The sequence below is a fragment of the Botryllus schlosseri genome, chromosome 7 (assembly GCF_051294905.1).
Source record: "Botryllus schlosseri isolate E-star chromosome 7, Bs_hap1, whole genome shotgun sequence".
NCBI lineage: Eukaryota > Metazoa > Chordata > Ascidiacea > Stolidobranchia > Styelidae > Botryllus > Botryllus schlosseri.
In genome coordinates this window covers 16,965,094-16,989,525 of record NC_137242.1, presented here as the reverse complement: position 1 = coordinate 16,989,525, position 24,432 = coordinate 16,965,094, and the positions used below count along the sequence as shown (strand labels likewise).

The following is a 24,432-nucleotide window of genomic DNA, read 5'->3' as shown; positions in this document are numbered from 1 at the left end:
AACGTAAAATGTTAGCCGATTGAGTTGACGACCTGGTTCTTATCATATTAGTACTCTTCACACGAAGAATATCTAGGCTACCCCTCGCCATCTGATCCATGTAAGCGGCGTCTTACAAAAGCCTAGAAGTGTGCCGTTGTGCTACAAGTCGGCAGATATGGAATCATAATATGCCTATTGCAGTCGAAAACACCATGAAGGCCACGAACGACAACGCAGGCTATGTAAAGCTATCACATACCGCAATTTTGAGGTTGCTTTATGGATGATAAATACATAGCCGTTAAATTAGTAGGGAATGTATTTGCTCCACACTACGTATTGGCCGTCGCTACTATACAATTCACACAACACTGTCGGATTCCGAAATCAATAGCGTGTTTCATTGTACTGCGATTGTCCGATTGTTCGCGAATAGTGAGTGAGGCAGATTGGATTGTGCCTTACCTGGTTACTGTTTCTCTGTGTTGCCAGTGTACGTCATAGAGGCGAATTTCGCATTCTTTGGCGGTTTTGATGGGGTTCCGATGCTCTATGATTGTTAGTATTAGGATTTTGAGAATCGGTGCGTAAATAGGATTTGATTGAGACCAGTTATTACGAATTCTGAGCTGTTTATGATGAATTGCCTTGTCGCAGGCGAGGCACGACCCAATGGCGCCTCACCTCTCCTTTCGTGCTGTGTTTTTGAACATTAAATATGAAAATTGGTGACGTGGGATGAAAAAGTATTCAAATTTAGTTTTTCATGAACATCGACGGTAAATATGCATATTTATAATTGAATGTGTCACAATTTTCCTTTAGGCATCCTGGCGACAGGTAAGGCACTGCCTCACTTGCCTCCCCTGACCGCACGTCACTGCATAAGCTAGGAAATGTCCACCGTTCGCAAGTTTGCGTAGGATGTAGTAACAATGCTAAATATCATAAATTGCGCAACCTACAGTCCGTGAACGAATTCTGATTCCAAATGATGCTTTTCATAAAAAAGTTTTCGGCAATTTGGTAGTTTAATAGTATGGGACGCATATCTATTCCCATGCCTTTTGAGCAGCGATAAGCTGCACAGGACGTTTGTTATTTGATACGGTAATGCTCCAAGGAAGTAGTCACTATAACTTCTTATCTCGTCGAATGTATTGAGGGACAAACATATAGTTCGTCCTTATTGTCAAGATAAGGGATAAGAAGTCGGTTGTTCCGATTTTTAGAACTGGATTTAAATTTGGGTCTGTGAGCAGCGATCTGTTCATAAATTTGCTGGTTGTACTTTTGGTTCATCTCCAGGACACACGGTGATGACAGCATCATAACCATGTTACCTTTAAATCAGGGGTGTCAAACTCAAATTGCGTCGCTGGCCGGATTCAAGCCTTCAAATCACTCGCGGGCCGGACCAATCAACTGATTCCATAAAGTGTTGCCTCGTGTTATAAATCCATATATAGAGGATACACTGATCATAGCGTATTTTAAGGAACAAGTCGCAACACCTTTATTCGCGAACAATGGAATTGGCAAAAACACGATGATTGTCAGATTGAATACAGTGAAGAACGACTAAAACAGTGGCGCTAACAACGATATATAAGTTGGCATAGAGATATGATATTTTTTATCGCCTGCACCATCGAGATGCTTTGACGACGGAGTTGCGATACGGCCGTGAGGACATCTAGTCTGCGCCCCGTTGTTTTCTCCTCCATGCTATCCGTGATTGCTGAGCGCCTTGCAGGATAGCTGCGGATACCAATTTACGAGTCTTTGGTATGACCCGGCCGGGGATCGAACCCACGACCTACCGATCGAGAAGCGGGAGGGATAACCATTACACTATCTCGCACTATTCTTTGCTACCTTTGATTTAGCTGTCAGCTGGCGTTAGCCCTGCATATGCGTTGTGAGAAATACAAGATATTTAATTGGAATTGGGTTTATTATTATTAAACGGCGAGTCCGTTATCTCTGGAGTCTGGGTATCTATTAGGCAGGGATATATAGAACTCTATATATCCCAGCTATTAGGTCAAAAGCAATGCGACCATAGATATTTCGATTATATATTTGCGCAACTAATATATTTTCTAAGTAAACTGCATATAACAGTTCCGCATTGGGGTTTTCGCTTCTTTGAATAACTACTTTTTGGTCCATATTCGTATAAAACTCTGAACTTAGTGTGCACTTTTGGCGTTCTTGAAATTGGATGTAGGCCTACGTTTCACCGACTTGTTACTAGTGGTAACTAGAGTGGAGCCACTGCGCCGTGGTCGAATGGTTATAATGGAACCATGGAAGTATTTCCTGCAAAAAATCTCAACATTTGTAACATATATGCTGGAAAATATAAGAATTTTTAAATCTACTCAGAATTGCTTCGCGGGCCGGATGCGGCCCGCGGGCCGAATGTTTGACACCCTTGCTTTAAATACACTTCTAGAACATATAAATACTACAAATATAAATACTTCCACACATACAAAAAACAAATCTATCCACCACATTCACGAGTCGGTTTTTCCAAGTGCAGTACTAAAAGTAATAAACTTATGTTGCCAAACTCAAATCACACTCTTGGTCCGAATTAGTTCATTTACATTTCACTTTCTGTAATCCTTAGCAATTGAAACCCTTCAAAATGCATGGACCGCGAGGGCGGGCTATCGCGCCATCAATACAATTTAAAAAAGACGATGGTAAGAATATGACTTATCATTAAAATGTTGAAATATAGAAAGGGTTTAATCAAGTACTCACAAGCTACACTAATTTGATTTTTAGTACTCCTTTTATCAATATTTTGACAACTTTTCTGGAGGTTTTTGCGGGCCGCACAAAACAGTGTTACGAGCCGTAGTTTGCCCACCCCTGCTATAACCGAAAGTGCCGATGGCCGAGGTTGAGGTGAAAATCTGATAAATACTCCTATCTTCCGTATTCATAGTGATGCGTTTTCACGCTTCAAGCGATTTGCGAACAAGTGCACACGTTTTAACATTCTGGATGTTCATATAGTATGTTTATTGAATATTATTGATATCTATATTCAGGGTGGTCGTAACCGGACCATAACCTTGAAAATTTAAATTTCGAGTACTGCATTTGAATCAATCATTTATTGTGTTGTAATGTGAAAAGCATCGTTATCTTTTCTTCTTTCGTTTTAACAATGAAAATGCTGATAAAATTGCTGTGAATCCCCGATTTTAATGTCATCACTCTGATTAGCATCAATACTTTCGACCAACCATAGGCAGGACAGATTGTTGATGGCGAATCGAATTTGGCCTGTTTTGTCCTTAGTTGACATTATATTGTCGACTTTACCCCATTAACTTCCAGTGCCTCTCCCGTAGTAGCGGAGGTGACAACGGGTATAATCATCCCTTCAGACATCATAACTGTCCCGGTCCCATCTTCTGTGTTGCCAGTTGTCAAAGACAAGCTAACACGATCCAGTGAATCCTGCGATGCCGTGTTGATGGTGCTCATTGATACCTCCACCTGAATAGATTTGAATTGAATTACATTTTTAAGCAAACTTCAAATTAACCTTGGATCGCCCTGCGTATTCTGTGAAGTGATCTCTCTATATCGGACCCGAACCACACCATGCCAGGATTCAAAAATATTGGTCTTGAGCCTTTACTACGTTGACAAACAACGTCTACATTTTGTCACCGACACATGTAGGATCCACAAAACACGTGTCCATTCAATATCTGCGGTGGAAGCATGTGGGGTGGGCCTGTCACGTTTATCACATCAGCTCTTTCCATTGAAACGCACTAAATATTTCAAAAGTTGTGACATTACACATACTGATTACGAAAATATAAATTTGGTACCATTTTGGTCAAATTTAGCGCTCGGCAAGCCATTCAAAACTGGCCGCAAAATTGCCTTTGACCAAATGGAAAGTATGACTTAACCCAAATGCATTGAGCCGTTCAATCTTGTTTTATCCACACCATTTAGGGCATTGTGCTGCTATTGCCTGTAACGTTGCCGGCTTCGCTATTTTCACATTCGAATGAGATTTCGCGGTGGATTGCAGTTAAAGCTTGTAGGCTATATAATATAGTATACTATATAGTATATATACTAGTGATAAATATACTCAAAGCATGGTCAATCTACTTCTGCAATCTTGAATACCTTCGCCCATGGTCAAATGGCCGACGTATATGAGTGGCCTTTATGTCAACACCGCGAAATCCTCATTATTGTTTATGGCATCCTAGTCAATGGCATTGCTGGGCAAATACTCGGGGTTTTACCAGAATCGAACAAGTCTTGGCAGAGTCACAAAGAGTCGCTATAATTGGAATAATCAAAGCATTGTGGTCTGCTCAGCTATACCGCAGATCCGCCCTTCCGTTTTGGGCTCTGCCGATGTGTTAATCCTCGATCAAAGTTACAATATGGATTTCTTCTCTGGGGTGCTGATAGTAAGAAAGCATTTTAACTACTTAAAACACTAGAATGGTGAAACCGTCGTACTATTGCTGAGATCTCGACCAGGCCCGGATATGTGATTATTAGGGGGATTTTTGGACATGTCAAAATTTGTCAAAAGTTTGTCAAAATTGCAGCGTTAGGTCAAAATTTGTCAAAATTGTTTTGACTTCTGCATTTCGTTTGTATCGTAGCACCGTCGATAGCACCGTAGCACCGTCGATAGCACCGTCGGTGAACTTATCATTTGATATTTTACAGCTTGTAGCCTACTTTATAGGCCTATACCGTTGTAAACGGTCAATTGTGTGCTCATTGCGAATCATAAACGGTCAAATAAAATAAATAGGTAGACATGGTGTTCTGGTCAACGTATCGCAATATCCTAACTGAAGAAAGACTTCTTGGGCATTGCAACATTCTTATATGAAGAAGCGCATGATGCAAAATTGTGATGTAGACAACATTGTCAGAATGAAGCAACACGGTGTGTCACCAGCAATGTACGCACAACTTGGATGTTTTCAGCCAACAACTGCTGCTTTTGAACGTTCTTTCTCCATTCTTGGCAAGCTTCTTAGTAAGGACATACACTTTCTACCCAAGAATGTAGGAAAGTACTACAATTTTTTTCAACTGTTTCTACCATAATACGTATTGCAACATGGAATTCTTCATAGGGTCAGATTTCGGTAAAATACTGCCTTTTTCATGTAAAAATTTGTCTGTTTCCAAGCCCAAAACGTTTTTTTCAGGCTAAACTAGTTCTTTAGAACAGCCAGTTCCAACCCGAAATGAAGATAACTGGTACAATTTTAACATTATGTGGGAAAACAACTAATTTGTGTACGCTAGGTCAAAATTTGGTCAGAATTTAGTTCGTTTAGGTCAAAAAGAAGTTCAAATTTAGATTTTTTAAGTCAAAATTTTCCTTTTTTTCGGTCAAAAAAATCGCCCTAGTGATTATAATCCAATACTCAAACGGTTTGGTGTTCTAAACATACACTTGTGGAATCAAGAATTGGCCAACTGTTTGTATCAGTGTCATTGCGGTCATTACATTCATAATACAACAGCTAATTGACTTTTAAATCTGATGCAAGATAATATAGGTAACATCAAAGAATCATATGTTCTCTTCGTCTAATTACCATCGTGTCAGCACGAATTGCGAGAGAACACATATGACGGAGCATGACTGTTGAACCGCATTTCGTCGGCAATTCGGCAGTCGTCCCAGTCCAGTCAAAATTCACGAACAAGATTCGAGGTTGTAACCAAATCACAATGTTCCGAGTCACAGTCAACCTCAATTCTATAGTTTTGACTTGAGTCAGCCATTTTCAATTCATTGCCGAGTCGAGTCCAAGAGTCAAGTCTCGAATCCAAATCCAAATCATCTGTTCAATTTCAAGTTCACGTAAACTATGCTTTAGTGATATCGTTTACCTAGCATTCATAATAAACCAATCTCACTCTTAACAGTTTCCAAACCACTTTTTAAGGACCAGTACCAATAACCGAAATACTATTATTGTGGTAAATTTACTATTGTTCAAAGTTAGAGTGGAATGGCTGTCTTGGCTGTCCGAGTCTCGAGTCAAATGCAATGAGTGGATTACAAGTCAATACACAACATCAGCCCGTCCCAATACACAACATTGGCTGAACGTCAGAAAATAATATTTGGATTCCCGTAATCTTTGCGAAAATAACATTCGATCGAAACCATATCTTTTTAGCATGTATCTCCACCAAGTAGCAACAAGCAACCTGTCACTTACGTACAAGTGAGCCTATACTCGGCGTTGCAGATGATATCGTGCATTTAGTCAGTATTGATTCACTATTCATTGTTCCGAAATCAAAACGAAATACGTCATTACATCTAGTTAATTGGAAGCATTTGCAGATATGACGAAATCTATTTGTGTTATCGCATATGGATTCTGACGGCAAATGCCCATGCCGTATCTGTCTTGTTCATGGGGATGATTGAAGCTCGGCTCGTCTCTGCCTCACCTCCCCTTTCTCTACATTGGTGAAAAATAAGTATGAAAACTGCGTAATTTCGGTTGTAAACATATTGAAAATTAGTCATTCATTAAGTCATTAACATCACTAGTCAAATACCGAACGTTTTCACTATTTTCGTTCAGTTATCATCGCGAGTGGTGAGACACTGGCTCACCCGGTTTCCCTGATCGCACGTCCCTCCTTTTAACCATGTTCTGTTAGCCGCGCTTCCCAACCAGTGGGTCACGAATCGGTGGTGGGTCGAATATATATATTTCAGATAGGTAGCGAAGCATTTCTAAATAGTTTTTTATTCAATATGGGATGGAGGTGTGCTGTTGGTTGCTATGAAATGCCAGCAAACTTCCAATTGATATGACAACAATATTACAGATATAAATGAATGACTTTTGGAATACTGACGATCTGACAGCTGGCCGTTGGTAGACAATAGGGGTAGGCCCACCTCAAACTGAGGTGTTTCTCGATCTTCTCCGAGTTGCGAAATCGAGCCTAGATTAGACCCAGAGAGATAAAAACGAAAATTATCTACTCACGTCGCCCACGAACGTTTCTCCGGACGCCGTTTTGATGCTTCCTGGAGCGATGACGACAGAAGCATCGTCTGAGATGCTTACGCTTGTTCCGTCACTGGCTGAAAATCTCGCGTCAATAACTCGTTCCTGAACCACGGCATCCGAACTGACATAGCTCTGTGTGTCACGCGATACGGTAACGTCCTAAATATTAACACGGTGGTGATTTTCAATGTGAATTCGATTCACAAAGTAGGCCTATGTCCCCTCAAAAAAGTTATGTTTAGCACTGATGCACACTGGAGTTGTTCAGAATCGACAAACTTTCATGAAATCGTGGTTATCATACAAAACTCCAAAACGTTTTCTAGCTACTTTTTTCTGTAAATCGTTCTTTGCATCGGGTGCATTTTGAACTGAAAAACAATCGTTTAAATTGGAGTATTCCGCTGTAACTTGATTGGTGTGATTTTACTTACACTATATAATAAATGTGATATAGATATTGAAATAATTTTCAATTAAGGACACCATTTCGACATTTCAAACCTTCTTAGAAATCCTCATATCTACCTAAGACCGATCATCATTTTGCAGGATTCACCATGGAGAACAACATATCTATAAATGTACCATTCGCTCACATCGCCTCATTTCAAACATCCAATCAGCATATAATGAAACAAAATAGCATAACAAGGGATGGATGATGAAACGAAGAAAAAACATAAAATAGAGATGGGTCGCCGTTCGGCAATGACCATTATTTTAACACACCACGGTTGCAAGTATCGTTTAATGCCTAGTGACTTGATAAGTTACGAAGTATATTTTTTTTTCGAAAAACCCAAATTTCATGTCGTCTATGCACCTATAAGTCCTCAAATATTTAGACTACTAATACTTCTACGGCAATAACTGTCGCATCAAAACTATGTATTATTTTCAGATGTTGCCTAGTAGAAAATTGTACTTGAACAGAACTTGAAAATATGACTGGCACAGACCGGGTAGTTCATTAGATGTTGACCGATTGCTGAAGTAAACACTGATACCTGGTTATAGGAACTAGAGTAGACCGCTCCCTACACCGACGAACAAGTGCAGAGGGATCGAGAGGTTGGTTTACTGACCTAATCGATTTAGGCACATGTTGGTTTACTCGTTCAGCCAACCGCAAAGATGTACGTCCCACATACCGACTAAAACATTGGCATTGGAATTTATATACAATATTACTCGTTCGTAAAGCATGCGAACGGGATAAGTAGCTGTTGTTTGTTCATCATCATGTATTTTGTAACTCAACATGTCTTGAATTAATCTTAAATCATTATCCGTCAAACAACCTACAATGCGCTTATGGAATTACCGCCGTTAGCATACCCCTTTAGCAACTAATCAGCAAGCAACCACCGTCGTGATTATTGAAGCATAGCCGATTAGCCAATCGAGAGTCGTGATTTCGTGATTACTAGTCTTGTCGCCATTCTATGGTCGCTGGCACGCCCACTCGTCGGTAGCTACTTTCAACGCTTTGCGACAAATCTTAACGACTTTACTGTGAGCTTGTTGCAGGCTCATTGCTGTTGTTTTATCAATAATCTATTGAATGAGATATTGATACCAATCATTTTTGAGATTTCCCAAATTTTGGAAAGTGATCTGTAAACTTAACCTCTTGATTAAGTAGTGGTGGTAGGCAAAACTAACCTGTTCCCATTTACTGTCCAGATCTGTCTTCAACTTCTTTAAATTACTTACTCGAGTAGTTATCAGACCCAAAGTATTTTACTCTATACGTCAGGTATCGTTTTGAAACGTCTCGATGATCCTTATGCAAAACAAGAAATATAATCTATTCTAATATTTGCTTCCACCCATGAAACACACGGTGTATAATGCGATGCACACGATGCGGCTTAATTAACAGATATCACGGTGTCAAAACGACCGTTAGTCAATCAATCTTACACTCGCGTGATGTATTACACGTGAGCGATGGTATTCATGCCTTTTGATTCTTCATGGGTCTTTCATTCGATTATATCACCTTACATGTTCGTTTAGTCATATCGTTCTCTGGATATTTCGTAAAGTCACAGTATGAACATCGAGACAGCCCAGATAAGGCTCTTGCGCTTAGAACTTTTATCCCTACTACCGCTTGTTCGTTTATACTTCATATTGCATATTGCATGCCACACGTCGATACAATATAAAGTGGATAAAATTTAAATAAGACACCTGTCAGGAGTTTTGTATAGGATACACTTTAGATAAGGAATCTGGTATACGGCTGTAGTTAACCATAACATTATTATAGGTTGCCTACATATACTTTCATCAACTTTTTGTGACGCGATTAGGCGTGTTTTACTGCGCAGGGCGCCCATCAATCTGCGTGGGGGTGCGTAAGGTGATATTATTTCGCATCATCGTGGTATTGATGCGTTATACATCGTCGTGCAACGTCTAGAAATCGTAAATCGTACGTCTCATAATCTCGCTCTCACCTGTCCGAACAATGGAAGCATAACAAAAGGAATGAGTTGAAACATCCGTCAAAATATATTGACACGCTTCTCACATTACATTGATATTCGGAAAGCTCATTTGTTTTGAAACGAATTGCCAGACGCGTTAGTGCACAACTTGAGTTCAAAAGACCTTAGAATAGTTTGAAACAATAACACTGACCAACAAAAAAAAATCTTCATGGAAGGTGAGAACGATTCTAGAGTATATAGGGGCGCTGATCTCGAAAAATGGCAGTAGTTTTTTTGCACATTGGCTCCATTATCCAAGATATCACCGAATTTATTTATTATTATTTATTTTTAATGTTATTTAAAATAGATTCCTTTTCATCCCAACAGCCTATATCATATGTTCCATTAACACTGTCTGCCATGAAACCAAATGAATATGCTAAAGTTAAAGGCACCATTAGATCAACTGAACGAAGCTGTGATGAATAAATCTATTCTTTTCTATGTAGCCAACACGAAATTGCCCTATTTATTAGTATTTTCACCGGATTCTTCAATAATATTGTAATATGTGACAGTAAGCTTCGTATACGTATAAATGTGATTGAAGTGAGCAATAAATGGCAGTTATTCCGTAATAACAAACCAAGTATGCCTGAGCCTACAAAAAGACGACAATTAGTAGACACAGACGAAATGAACAAGCAAGCAATATTTGTGTTTACCAAGGAGTATTCAAAGCTTCACGGAGAAATACATCTATCTCGGGATGTGCATTAGTGAACTTCATAGATGCACCTCTAGTTATTAGCCTAATAATCCGCTTTCACCTGGTCTTGTATTTTACGGTCAACTTTCAACGTATACGCATATTTAGAAAATTGTGAAACTTTTTTGCAGTATATCTCCCCTACAAATATTCTGAGACGCCGTTGCGACGAAGTGGATTAGTAAAATAATCACACGAAACTTAACGTCATGCCTATAAATCAGGGCATGGAACCTATTGCCCGCGAGCCAGTAATGGTTCTTTAAGTGGTGGCGTATGGTCCACAGAGTAACAGTAGTTGGAAATTGGTGTGTACTTCAGTTAGAGTGGGCTCATCGCTAGTAACAGATATCAGTCTGTAGTTCTAGAACCTTCCGAGGGAATTAATTCTGAGACGATTTTGTGTCATCATATATTTTGTATCATCATATATTTTGTATTTCATTAGAACTGAGATATGCTATCATGGAAACAAGCCGTAGTGATTTACACCCACCCTTTGAATATAGGTGACGTGATATTTAATATTAGCTGAATAATTGATTAGGAGAGATCCACATTCCGAATATATTTAGTGACAATTGGTACTCTCAATATTTCGAATTTACTAGTTACTCAGAGCATGAGTTCTTGCAGCAAGACCGCTGCTGCGAGAACACTAGAATCGAATTTCGAACTGTGCGTATTTCGTGGAAAGTAGATTTGTGATAGTCATCGAATAGCGACACCGCAATGTGCGAATAAACGACCTGATTAGTGCGGATGCTATTGGAGAGGGGTGGGCAAACTTTTTAGCTCGCGGGCCGCGTTCAACATCTATATCCATTCGCGGGCCGCACTTTATAAAATTGGGATTTATACCAAAATGCAATATTGTTAGTTGATTAAATAATGAGGATATGAAAATAATATATATCGTGCACGCGTTAGAAACGTTAGCCAATTATCAATACTAGGGATGAAAGTCGGTTGTCCCGATTCTTGGAACAGTATGGAGATTTTAATTTGTCAGCAGTGATCTGTTTATAGATTTGCTGATTCTACTTTTGGTTAAACTCGAGGACACATAATGCTGACAGCGTCGTAACCATGTTAGCTTGAAATACGCTACATATAGATTATATAAATATAAATACTTCTTCAGATACAGAGAACGAATATAGGCCTACCTAATACACGTTCGAATCGGGTTTTCCAAGTGCAGCACTCAAATAATAAACTTACTGGAGTGGCCATTGTCAAATTACACTCGTGATCCAAAGGTCATTCCCATTTTGACTTTCTGCGATGTTTAGCGATTGAAACCTTTTATAATGCGTGGGCCTTGATGTCGGGCTATCGCGACAACAATAAAATAAAAATATAACATGGTTCGAATATAACATTTATTTATCGTGGTGAAATATATTAGGAACTAGTTCAATCGAGTCCTTGCAGTGATTAGATTTTTAGTACGCATTTTATCGATGTTTTGATAAGTTTCTCGAGCCTTTCGCTGGCCGCACAAAACGGTGTTGCGGGCCGTTGTTTGCCCACCACTACTATTGGATCACGTCAGTTTTTAAAACAGAAAATGAAACTCACACGACGAATTCCGAATTGCGTGGAATTCATGCCTTCATAACGTAATGAATCTTCAGTTGTGATATCACAGCTGATTTTCATTGTTATATGGAATTTTGGGAACTACAAGTGAAAATATTGGACAAATATGGCCTATATGACATGTATGTTTAATTGTCCATAGGTATCTGAATGACTGGCGCCGAATATTCCTGTCTTGCCAATCTGAAACCCACAAGGCAAATGCCATCCCTCAAAGAAAAATTATTTGCCAGTGAAGAAATACAAATTTGAAATCATGTGGGTCTTTTAGTTTGGTACGTTTCGGCAATTTCAATATATTTTGACATAGCAGACAGGGGGTAACGAAATAACTTCTTATAACGAAGTCATTAGACCAATGGGCCAGCCCGAATATGTTTAATTATTATTCATGGGCCTTCCATTTCCAAGGCAACAGCTCACACCGCTCTACAGATAAATTTGCTTACGTGGGGTAGAGAGCGGATAAGAAAAAAATATATAATTATATATATGCAATTTCCGATATTATTGACTGATTAAATCAGGAATTACGGAAAGTTTTCGCGCTTCGGGCGGTTAGGCTAGACAAACTGACTCACTACTAATGAGGATACTTATCCTCGCTGATACGTAAAGGAGAAACGCATGTCCTGATGGTCTGGGGAGCATAGCCCCCACAAGTTCGCTTTATCGCCCTATGTGGGCCTACGACCAACGTATTGGGAGGGGCCTGGCGAACTGCCGTTTCGACCCTGTACACAACCGAAGGATATCGCAATCACAAAAGTCATAAAGATCTCTTTACTCCTAATACAAATAAGATGATGAGCATACTGATACTAATGAGAAGTACGGAATGAACATCGCTAATTTGCATCGCCGTTTTCATATTAATTTTTTTGTACTTCCACCCCAGTCCCATTAAATATAAATGGAAATTAGGTAGTTTTCACGTTACCTGGATTGAATTGAGGTAGCTACCGCCAACGTCTACAACAGTGTAAGACACTTTGTTATTGGTAGGGTATGATATGACAAAGGTGTAATATCCGTCGGTATTGGAAGTAGTCACCTCCTGCCCGTTTCTCTGTATTGATAATTCGCATGAGGATGTCGATGTACAGGCACCCGTCACTCTGAAATACGCATAGATGGTCAAAGAAGGCACGGAAGCTATATACTCAAATAGAATCACAAGTGTCCTGCTCAAGAACGAGTAGAAGTAGGCCTATACGCCTATAGTTATTTTCGAAGCAGTCCAAAACTACTTGAAGTAGAAGTATAATTCGTTGACTTAAAAACTAATCACGTAAGTAGTTTTGAAAATCAGTCTTCAATATGCTTTCCTGGACCTCGAAACCTGGAAATTGACATAGGCGGGCAGTGTGGAGAGCTGGATTCTTGTTGTTACATCCCATGCATGAGATAGATATTTTCAACAGCATCAGCATTCTACCGCGTCATGTTGTTGTTGTTGTTCGTGGTATTCATGGTGTTTTTATGACTACTATCGTCATTTTAACCGTGCCAATATTCTTTACATTGATTCCGTATCTACCGACTTGTCCAGCACGACTCGATTCCACAACTATTCGTGTTGCAGCTGTGGATCACAACGCTACGCTAACTGGCCGCTCTACCGCGTATTGCAGTGGTTCCCAACCGGGGAGGAATTCCCCCCTTGGGGGAATTTTGCAATTTTTAGGGAGGAATTCTACTTTAGAATTGTACCGAATTTCCCAAATTGTTCATGTTCGAACTGTCATGTAGTCAACCAGTTATATTCGAACGCATGCTCCTTATGGCTGTTTAATTGTTTGCTGAAAGTATTTCCAAATGCTATTTGAAATCTCTTTTTCACATACAAACCCCCCCCCCCCACCCCTTTTTTTGAAACTAGTTCCGATGTGCTGCAGTTCGCAAGACAATTTTGTAGGCCAGCGATGGCCACTCAATCAAATATATCCTAAGCGAGTAAATGTCGTGCCGAATCTATCACAACAAGGCCTCTAGTGAAAGTATTTATCTTATATTTTCAAGTCAACATTTTCAGACAGTGACTAAATATTCCAACGTCATCGATTCAAGTCAAAGAGATCGCTAGCCTTGGTTTATTTTTAGTGAACAGCTACCCGATCGAAAAAAGACATGGTAAACTTGGTGCAATGTTGCCGAAACGTAATGGGTGTCCTAAATTTCAATTAGCTCCAGCATGGAATCTGATCACGTGTATGTTATATATCAGAGCTGTAACCCAGTCAAGAGGCTCCGAGTCACAAGTCAATCTCACTTTCATAGTTTTGACTCGAGTCAAGTCCAGTCATTTTCAATTCATCATTGAGTCAAGTCTGAGTCCAAGTCACCGAGCAGACGGTCGAGTCCGAGTCATGTTATTATGACTCGAGTACGAGTCCAAGTCAGATTCAAGTCAACACTGTTGGGTCATATTGGATGATTTGGATTTATGATATACTAATTTTCCTCACTTTGAGCAGTTTCTTGTCGCATTGTCAAGTACCAGGATCAATAGACGAAATTCCAACAGAGTGGTCACTTTACTGTTCTTCGAAATTACAATGAAATGTCGGTCTTGGCCGTTTTATAGTCTTGAGTCATATGGCTTGGTTCGAGTCATGCACAATGACTCGAGTCGAAGTCGAGTCAATACCCAGATTGTCTCGAGTCGAGTCGAGTCGTTTCCGTATTTTGAGAAAATGACTCGAGTCAAGTCGAGTTATCAGAAAATGGTGACACGAGTCAAACTCGAGTCTGCTCAACCCTGCTATATATGAAAGTACCACTATTGTTGGCCAAATGCATACGCAAACTTGACAAAAAATCGCGAGAACAGTAAATTTATGGATACTGATTTTTCACAGCAGTTATATTAGCGATTGGTGCATTGTAAGCCGAAAACACAAATGAAAGTGTGGGGGTCTGTTGAGTCAAGCCTTCCAGAATTTGTGTGATTGGGACCAAGACCATGGTTTTTGGAGGTCTACGAAGTGTTAGTACAGCACGTCTAGAAAAACACTCGGTACCGCTCGTCGTATTCTCTCAGTCAACAGGTGTTCGCGCGGTAGAAATGACCATTTTTAATCACCGGACAGATTTATCCTAAGGGGGGAATTTTGGCTAAAATTTCGGCCAAGGGAGGCACGAGATGAAAAAGGTTGGGAACCACTGGCGTATTGTGACCAGATGGTTATCAAGCATCGCTCCGCAGGGTCCGTGGCAAGTTTCCTGCCGGTACGCCAAATATACTAGAATTTTCTATTTCAAATGCAAGAATTTGTACGCTTGTTCATACAGTAGAGACATAAAATTGATGAAGAAGTTTGAAACGTGTTTTCTGCATGCTGTCGTAACATACATTTCATTGTATATCCTCAGCGTAAGTCACAATGCTGTAAGTGCTGTATCAACCGTTTTAAAGTAGTTTAAAGCTCGTTAGGCGGACGTTATATGTGAAATCTACGGGAACTTTCACAAAAACTTCGGTAAATTCCAACACTTGATATTATAAAAGAGGCTAGAGAGCAGATGTGTCAAATATACGGCCCGCGGAGCAATTCTGAGTAGATTGAAGAAATAATATATTATCCAGCACATTTGTAACAAATGTTGAATTTTTTTGCAGGAAATACTGTCATTGAATATTCTCTCAAGACGACAAATGTTCATGGGCCACGTTAAAACCACCCGATTGCAGGGTTGTGGTGTCACTCTCTCTACTTGGAGAAGGCAAAAAGTTCACACTGAGTTCAGAGTTTTATGGAAAAATGGACCAAAAAGTAGTTATTCACACAAGCGAAAACTCCAATATAGAATTCGAATATCTAAGCTGTTCCAGTTCAAAAGTTGGGCGGAGTATAGCCTTCTACCGTTTTCGCCCTCGATCGACACCCCATAGCATGTCTAGGCTTTTCTTACAAGACTGAATGAACAAACTTTTCTGAGAAAAATCTCTTTCTCTCTCTAATTTTTCAAGACCCCCAGGATGGCGTCAGAGAGTCGATGCCTCAGTGCGTAGCCACCGTTGCCTGTTTCGAACAAGCCGTCAACAGTGGCCGTAAACCACGCGGTTCGCCAGATATCGAAAAATCAAAAATACACGAAAAATTTACATATGGGCGTGGTCAGTGAGTGGTCATAATCGCCAAGTTCACGATCAATATCGAATCCAGCCTCTACCGCCCAGTTAATGGCATGAAACAACGTGGTATACTTTCTCTTGTCATATCCAACCATTTGCAGGCATAGTAAACCAGTTTATGACTCACATTCCGTCACGAACTTAGACTTGAACTTGACTATGTCCTTGAAAATCAACGAAACGTGACCACAATTAACAAACATCCACAAAAAACTCCCCAGAACAAGGTTTGATGTTCGAAACGGTGAAAAATTATACAGGATACCGTACAAGTCGACCTCTGATGTTCTGTCAGAATTTATGACTATGTTTCTCACTCGGAAAATATCTGGAAATAACCACTTTTTTCGGCATGCGTATTTTCGGCCGAACTCCTCATGTATGATCGTCGGTACCCGAAAATTGTCATGCCTTATACCATCGAATTAGGTATCATATAAATCCATAGAAACCAAAAGCAGCCCACTACGACATATATCTTTAGATAAATTGAGACATGAACTTGTACTTGGCTCACCAATGACCCCCCCTCCATTAAAGTTGATAACAATAATCCAAATAGCGACGTCCGCGTTTACAATTGAATAGCTTGTATTCCCGGTAGCGCATACGCTGGACTAACGCCAGATTACGACTATAGCATAGGGAGCATAGAAATATGAGACAATAATCATATTTCTGCCAATTCCATTGTTTGCGAATAGAGGTGTTGCGACTTGCTATAACAAAACCCCATGAGCCGTGTATTATCCATATATGCTTGATATTGAAGTATTCAAGTGAAAAGTAAAGACACGAGGTAACATTTTGGAATCAGTTGACTGATCTGGCCCGCGAATTTAAGTTTGACACCCCTGCTATAGAGCAAACAGCAAAGTTGTATTTATTCCAAGAGATCCGAACAATCATAATGAAGTTAGTGGTATTAACTGACTTGGCTAGCTTCACGCAGACACTTCAATAGAACCAAGTACAAATATATATTATTAAAAAAACAGCATTAAATGGGATTTTCAATATTACATTTGAATTGCATACATTTCTGCTCATTAAATTTAGGGTATATTCTGATTTTTGAAGGTTCACTGGTCAACAATATCTGTTTTGAAGTTTTACCGATCTGCCAAGTAAAAAAGGTTGAGAACCATTGTCCAGACTAGATACAGCCTTGGCTTCGGTTCCCGCTGTCGCATTATAACGCATGTAATTAATAAGAGGAGGAGCGACACAAATAAGTTGTACCGGAAACAGTAATAAATTGCGCAAATAGGAACACAATCTGTAAATATGGTGGATCGTATAATTCCAAACGTTCCGCTGAGCTTGAGCTACTATGCCGCCTGAAACTTAGCACACAAACCTCGGGACCGCTACATATATTAATTACATCGACCGAGACTCCGAGCTGTAATCAAGTCACAAGGTTCCGAGCCAAAAGTCAATCTTACTTTTATAGTTTTGACTCCAGTCAAGTCGACTCCTAGTCATAGTGTTAACACTCGAGTCCTAGTCCAAGAGATTGTATGTACCGTTTGGTTTCGAATTCAAATAGTGTTCCCCTCACTTTTTTACAGCTCTGCCTGGATTATATCGAATGCCTCGCATTCATAATATGCTAATTTTTCCCATTATTTTCCTCATCCCAGCCCAAATTTTCATGTACGACTATACTCTTAGACGAAATACCAATGATGTGGAACTTCATTATTGTTCGAAGTGACAATGAAATGCCTCTCTGGTTAATCCGAATCTTAAGTCATATGACTTGGTCGGGGGAAGCAAGTGGCACAGTTGGGTAAATACCAGTGTTGGGATGACTCGAGTCATGACTTGACTCGAGTCACCTTTTTCGTATGACTTGACTTGACTCGAGTCACTTTGCAAAAATGACTTGACTTGACTTGACTCGGCGCTTCAAAAATACGGATTGACTCGTGACTCGAAGTAAATTTTACGAGTCAATTTCAAGTCATCAAGTATTCGGTGTCGATAAAAATCACTGTATCTTGCATATGTTCGGATTGTTCGCGAAACGCTGGCGTAACCCGTGAGAGCGACCAATCAGTAAATGACCGTGAGAGTCCATTGTTCTCTCACAAATAAATTGACCGCAAACGAAGTGATCGAAGCTGCGAGCTTACGTTGTCGTAAACTAGTATAGTGACGTAATTTAATAGCAAAATGTCTATTTCTGTTCTCTGTTCTTACCTTAACCAAACCTCATGTTGTATTGAAATTGAATTCGAATATAGTTTATATAGTTCTCAACCATTGGCGCAGGCTCGAATTGTATCATATCAATTTGTAAATGGGTAATGTATGGCATTTTATCAATTCGTTTCTCTATTTTGGCTGGTAACTATAAACTGAGGCTATGCAACTACTTACGTAGTTTAGCAGTTCTACGTATATGTGATCGATACAGCGCCTTCTTACGTGTATATTTAACTCTATATTCGTTCATCAGTTCAAAATCAATGACCACTCAATCTGTTTTTCAGACAGCTATAGCATAATGCAAAGACGTAATCATGCCTCATACTTTGAAAAGGCAACTTGACTTGAATTGTGACTTGACTCGTGACTTGACTTGACTTGACTCGACTTGACTCGAGTCACCTCCAAAAATTGAGTGACTTGACTTGACTCGAGTCACCTTCGAAAATCGATTGACTTGACTTGACTCGAGTCAAAATGTGCAATGACTCGAAATGACTCGTGACTCGAAGGTAGTGACTTGATCCCAACACTAAATACCAGCGTTGCAACACCAATGGAAGTGGTTTGGAATCCTGGTTTTGGTCAACTTCTACGTGTCGGAGGTTTATCTGGGCTCGTCGCCGACCTTACTGCAACCGCAATGCATTGGAAAGCACAGAAGTAAAGTGAGCCGAGCTAGAATTCGGCAGCAACGACCACGATCGGGACGCATGGGAGTGAGGGCGCCTCGAGAATGACTGCGAGAGACGTTGGAAGACGTTCCCGAGAATACAAGAAATCAAAGATCTATGAACATTATGTAATTTGTGTCGTGGAGCACAAGGCCTAAAAAGACGATAAGCTCCACTGTTGTACCCATTAATACATGCATACATACATACATACATACATACATACACACACACACACACACACACACACACACAAACACACAAACACACACACACACACTCACACTTACATACATACATACATACATACATACATACATACATACATACATACATACATACATACATACATACATACATACATACATACATACATACATACATACATACATACATACATACATACATACATACATACATACATACATACATACATACATACATACATACATACATACATACATACATACATACATACATACATACATACATACATACATACATACATACATACATACATACATACATACATACATACATACATACATACATAGATACATACATACATACATACTTACATACATAGGGGAGATGTGGTACCGATAGATCACTGGGACCGAAAATACTTGAAAAATTATCCATGATAATTCCATGATTACATTCCGTGAATTTGTCTACAATTACATGCTGACAGAATCTTTCCTCACATGCAAAAAAAATTCTTCGACCTGCGTGAGTTATGGGGTCTGTGACGAATGATTTACGTTTTAGGGGGTGTAAAGTAAATTTGGATCGACATTTGCATTTTTCTTTATCACCTTTCAGACTAACAAACTCGCCATAATTTTTGATGTGAAGTATAGGGCTTGTATCAGGGTATATAATGGCACATATTTTTGAATCAATACCATCCTCGAATGGACTATTTTCAAGTCAATTACAATATTTATGGGGTGGGGGACCTATGGTACCATAGCCAAATCAAGCAAAATAGATGGACCAACTAATCAATTAACAACAGAAACTCGCCTACATATATATAGGCTGTAACATCACAGGTAGATGTGGTGTTTATCGCTATTACGAGGTATTTGAAAGTCAAAATGTCAATTAGCGGGTATTATGTATGTGGCATTAATTTTGTAAGTTTAGGCGTAAATCAAAACATGATTTTATGCCAACATTTGAGTTGATATAATCTATTTTATTCTTGAAGGTCGTGACGAATCATTCTTCATTGGCTTGCTGTAGCTAAGCTTATAGTACACAACAAAACAATTTAACAAATTTGAGTTTTTGAGCGTATGTCTCATAGGTCGCATGGTCGCTGACTTTGGACCCACCGGGTAGGGACCGATGACACGTTCGAGCAACAAATTTTAAACGTTTATAAATATTTTTTGAAAAGGCTGATATTCATGTAACTGTTCGGAATAGGTAGAGCTTGTATCGAAGTGTTGAGACAGCAAAAGATCTGCTATTCTCGGCTGAAGATTTGAGGGCTAGAGATCATTTTGCAATTTTTGATCCATCGGTACCAAATCTACCCTACATACATACTGCGGGTATCGCAGCAAAGTATATGACTATGGAAGTCTCGCGGGTCTCGTGATCATCTATCAAGATCCATCGAAACTTAACTAACATGTAGGCCTATTATATCAATATATAGTTGTAACATACGTTGATCCTGAAATTACTACTCAGCTTTTTTAATGATGTTGAATTCGATGAAAATCTTAGGGTATTGACCACCATCCTATATATGCTCCGCTCGTTAGTTTTGCGGGCGGAGTTTTGATGGATAACTAACACTATTCGCCTACTGCCAAATATTACCATGTTTTACATACCTTCCGGAAACAGCGATATTGAATGAACCACATGACACGCAGGAGCATCCCACTACTTTGGAGTATATGACATTGACGCCTGAATGAAATGTGAAAAGGTTACAACTTGTTCCTGCTATTTAAATGATTTACAACTATATCAAAGCTGGAAAGAGCACTGCACTGTGCGGTCAGTACGTCATGGTTAAAAAATGATTAACCCGAGCCATCATTGCCTAAATATTCAATATCGTATATTACAATTGTGATGTCAAACCTTTCGAGGATATTTAGACAATATCCCGTATACTTACTTTCACTGAAATAGCCCAGCAACAAGTCGTAATCGATAACAAAATTTAATGTTTTGGTATAACGCGCGAGACGCATGGCGAAGGTAGATTTCAAATCGTAATTTTTATATTCCGTATTCACACTAAAACTTGTAAACGCACACATTCAATCCGGGGAGCGACTTTCCCCCTAAGGAAATATACGATTGAAGTACCGAATGCTAATACCATCATAATTGCTCGATTCAAGGAGAAATCGCCCTTGAAAATCAAATCAAGAAGAAAATAACATAAAATCTGTCTTCAGTAATACGTTACAAGGAAATATCAATAACTGCCTGAAAGTCATTACAATTTCTACAAAATTGAGCATTTGACTTGCGCTTTTCAAATTTCTCTCCAAATCGAAGATTCGTAGTAGACCTACAAGAAATCACATGTTTCAATAGCTTCTGCTGCTCAGCTAAACAAATACCAGTTGGTGGAATAGAGTAAAGTGTTTTCAGACTAAACAAATTACCTGAACATGTCTCGTTTCTGGTTTCGAACACAGGCCCGCAGCACATATCGCATCCAGTACAGGCATCAGCCACACATCTTCCTGTATCGACCTCGCATCCGGTAGCGATGTTTTGAAGATGTTCCTCCAATGAGTTAGTGCATGCTGTTTAAAGTGTCTTGGTTGTAGTCGGACAGTATAACACTATTAGTATTCTATTGAGATGACACGAACCTAATCTTAACGGTCTCGATCGACATGTGAGCATTCGTGTTGGCAAAATAAACTTACTCGGTTCGTCTATCCCAGTGGTTCTTATCCTTTTTTCTACATCGGCCTTTTTCAAAAATTGCCTAGGTCTGCCCCCTTCATATTTTAAGGACTGTAGTAAAAAGTAGGTCGCAGTCCGGTCTGTCTTTTTGGGTTGAGACTTTACTATTGAAAATATTTAGCGCTTGAATCGCGCGCGATGACCACTCAGCTAATTCGCAATATAATAATTGTATGTGCTGTATTCGGGATCGAATCAAGATTGTTATAACAACCATCAGGTACGGGCTCATACCATCGGGTTCGAGCCCCATGTAGACATACCGAATTCACCTCTGCGATTGTCAACAATGTTAGTTAGTTCTATTGAATTTGATTTTATTGCTTTGGGTGACTAGTAAATCAACGTGGTAGAGATCTTTGCTCGCTCACATTGAATTCAATACTGCAACACGTTTTTAACTTTAACAGTAGGGGAGACCGGGGACAATTGTAACACTTTTTTGATTTTCTAATATTACGTGTTGTTCTCGTGGAAATTTCATTTCCAAAGTTTTATCTAACGAAGCCAACAACTCGACAGTTGATATAAAAACTAAAATGGAACTCTCAATCAACACTCAATAATGGAAATTTTGGGTCGCGAAAATCGCCGCTCAAATGTTACAACCGCCCCGTACCCTGGGGCAATTGTACCACCTATGCGGGGCAATTATAACAGTGGTATTTATAACTAAAAACAAACGAAATGAACAACGAAAACGGGAGCACAACTTGTATTATTGCATTAAACTAAAGAAATAGAAGTTTGAACGCTTTCAGGCTACGCTCTATAGAATTTTGGCATCTGAATACAGTATCACCCTTCGTGCCTTCTTAATGAGCTCAAAGTGTACAAGAACCACATCCATTCCATCATCCCTCTACACATATTAGGCATCTTTTACCAAGGTGCTGTTGCTCAGCGTGCACAATGGTTTGGGCATTCGGTCACCTGCGAAGGTGCGAAACCGATCCGGCTAAAATATTTTGGTTGATTGGGCCGATGATAGTGTAGCAAAATGAGAACACAACATTGTGTGGCATCAAAGCTAATGGCAATCTTCTGTTCTGTACAAAATTAAAATAAATTGTTCAGAACAAATGACAAAATGTAAGTGGGCCATGCTCAAAGTCAGGGGATGAGGATTCAGTCATGGGCAAGTTCTTAAATGACCCTCGAAGGTCGACACACCGAAAATCGATCAACATGAGAAAGGGTGGTAGAATCACGGAAATAACCGAACCCTGAGATTCACATCAGCACTGCTGTATGGCCGTTCCGACAGATGATCATGTTAGAATTGGTATGGCAAGGTATTATATGTTTTGATATTGAACTTATGGCTGTTGCAAGATTGGTTTTCAGTAGATAAATGGTTATACCAAAATATGAACATAGATATTCAGCATTAAAAAGATATTGGAACGGGGCAAAAGTAACAGAGTTTTACGATTGCCCCTGTCACGCTCGACCATGATTAGCGTCTTAGTATGGTACCTTCCCGGCGACGCAAGTCCTAGTTTTCCTATCATCACGATAGACTATTGTAACATTGTTCCATCTACATATATTACGTTGTAACTACTTGAGGTACTATCCGTCAGAACAAATTATTCCAGACCAGAAAATATTTACTTGAGGGTCCAAAATTTCGTTTTTTTCAAATTATTCCGGGGCTGCGCGTCGTAGCTCAACGTCACTGCAGGGATGTTAGGAGAGATAACTACCGCATGCGCACTCAAAATATCAAGGCGATATCTCCACCCTACTAACGGTGAGGTCGATTGTTACATTTGCCCCTAGTTACATTTGTCCCCGGTCTACCCTAATGTATTCCAGACAAAGCAATCCATATTATATAACGTTCGTGTAGCGTTGTGGGTCACAACACTAAACAGCATCATCCTTTTTGATACGATGAAGAAATAATATCTGGACGATTTAATTTTGTGGGTCTCAAATACACGTATATTAAATTAATGATTTCGACAAAATGTGCAAAACGCTCTCACTCTCAAATGTGGTACAGTGCCTCTTCGATTTCGACACGCTGTGTGCTGCTGGATGCAATACCTCGTTCGAAACAGTTTGTTGAATATAACCCGAGATAGCTAGGGTTGCATTTAAAGCAAACGGTGTTTTAAAACACTTGGTTTAAAACATGTTTTAAACCAGGGGTCGCCAACTCAAACCCGGTCGCGGGCCACTTTTTAAATGTCGTAGCGGCCGCGGGCCGCATCAATTCAATATCGATATAAAATTGGTAGCCACGTTTTAAAACTGTACGTCAATACAACGCTGTGCAACCTAACAGAGGCGATGGGCATAGTGGCCATAAAAGAAGTAATATTTTATTAAAGAAATGCAACTACAACAACCAATCATTATCATCAATTTCATTTTTTCACTCTGTGCTATACACATTATCTGGAAACACTTTTCATCGACTAAGGAATCGATGTTAGGGCTAGCGAGATGCGTTATCTATAACTGAAAGACCATCTCCAGGTAAAGCTTGATTTTCTGGGGAAGCCCTAAGCCAGTATTTATCAAACTTCTTTAGACACGCTCCACTTTATGATACTAA

General features: G+C 39.6%; 1 protein-coding gene and 1 long non-coding RNA gene across 4 annotated transcripts in view; one reads left to right on the top strand and one right to left on the bottom strand.

Moving 5' to 3' along the window:
- The window catches only part of LOC145443001 (uncharacterized), a 297,994-nt gene that overhangs the window by 6,970 nt on the left and 266,592 nt on the right, over positions 1-24,432 (top strand). The gene's annotated exons all lie outside the window — the stretch shown is intronic.
- Positions 1-24,432, bottom strand: part of LOC145442786 (uncharacterized) — a 47,417-nt gene that overhangs the window by 14,379 nt on the left and 8,606 nt on the right. For all 3 annotated transcript variants that reach the window (XM_080320777.1, XM_080320779.1, XM_080320778.1), the window contains 5 exons: positions 21,554-21,697; positions 20,762-20,840; positions 12,820-12,997; positions 7,035-7,217; positions 3,331-3,507 (listed from right to left, as the gene is read on the bottom strand). In XM_080320777.1, coding sequence (XP_080176903.1) covers positions 3,331-3,507; positions 7,035-7,217; positions 12,820-12,997; positions 20,762-20,840; positions 21,554-21,697 — 761 coding nt within the window. The remainder of the gene's footprint in view (positions 1-3,330; positions 3,508-7,034; positions 7,218-12,819; positions 12,998-20,761; positions 20,841-21,553; positions 21,698-24,432) is intronic.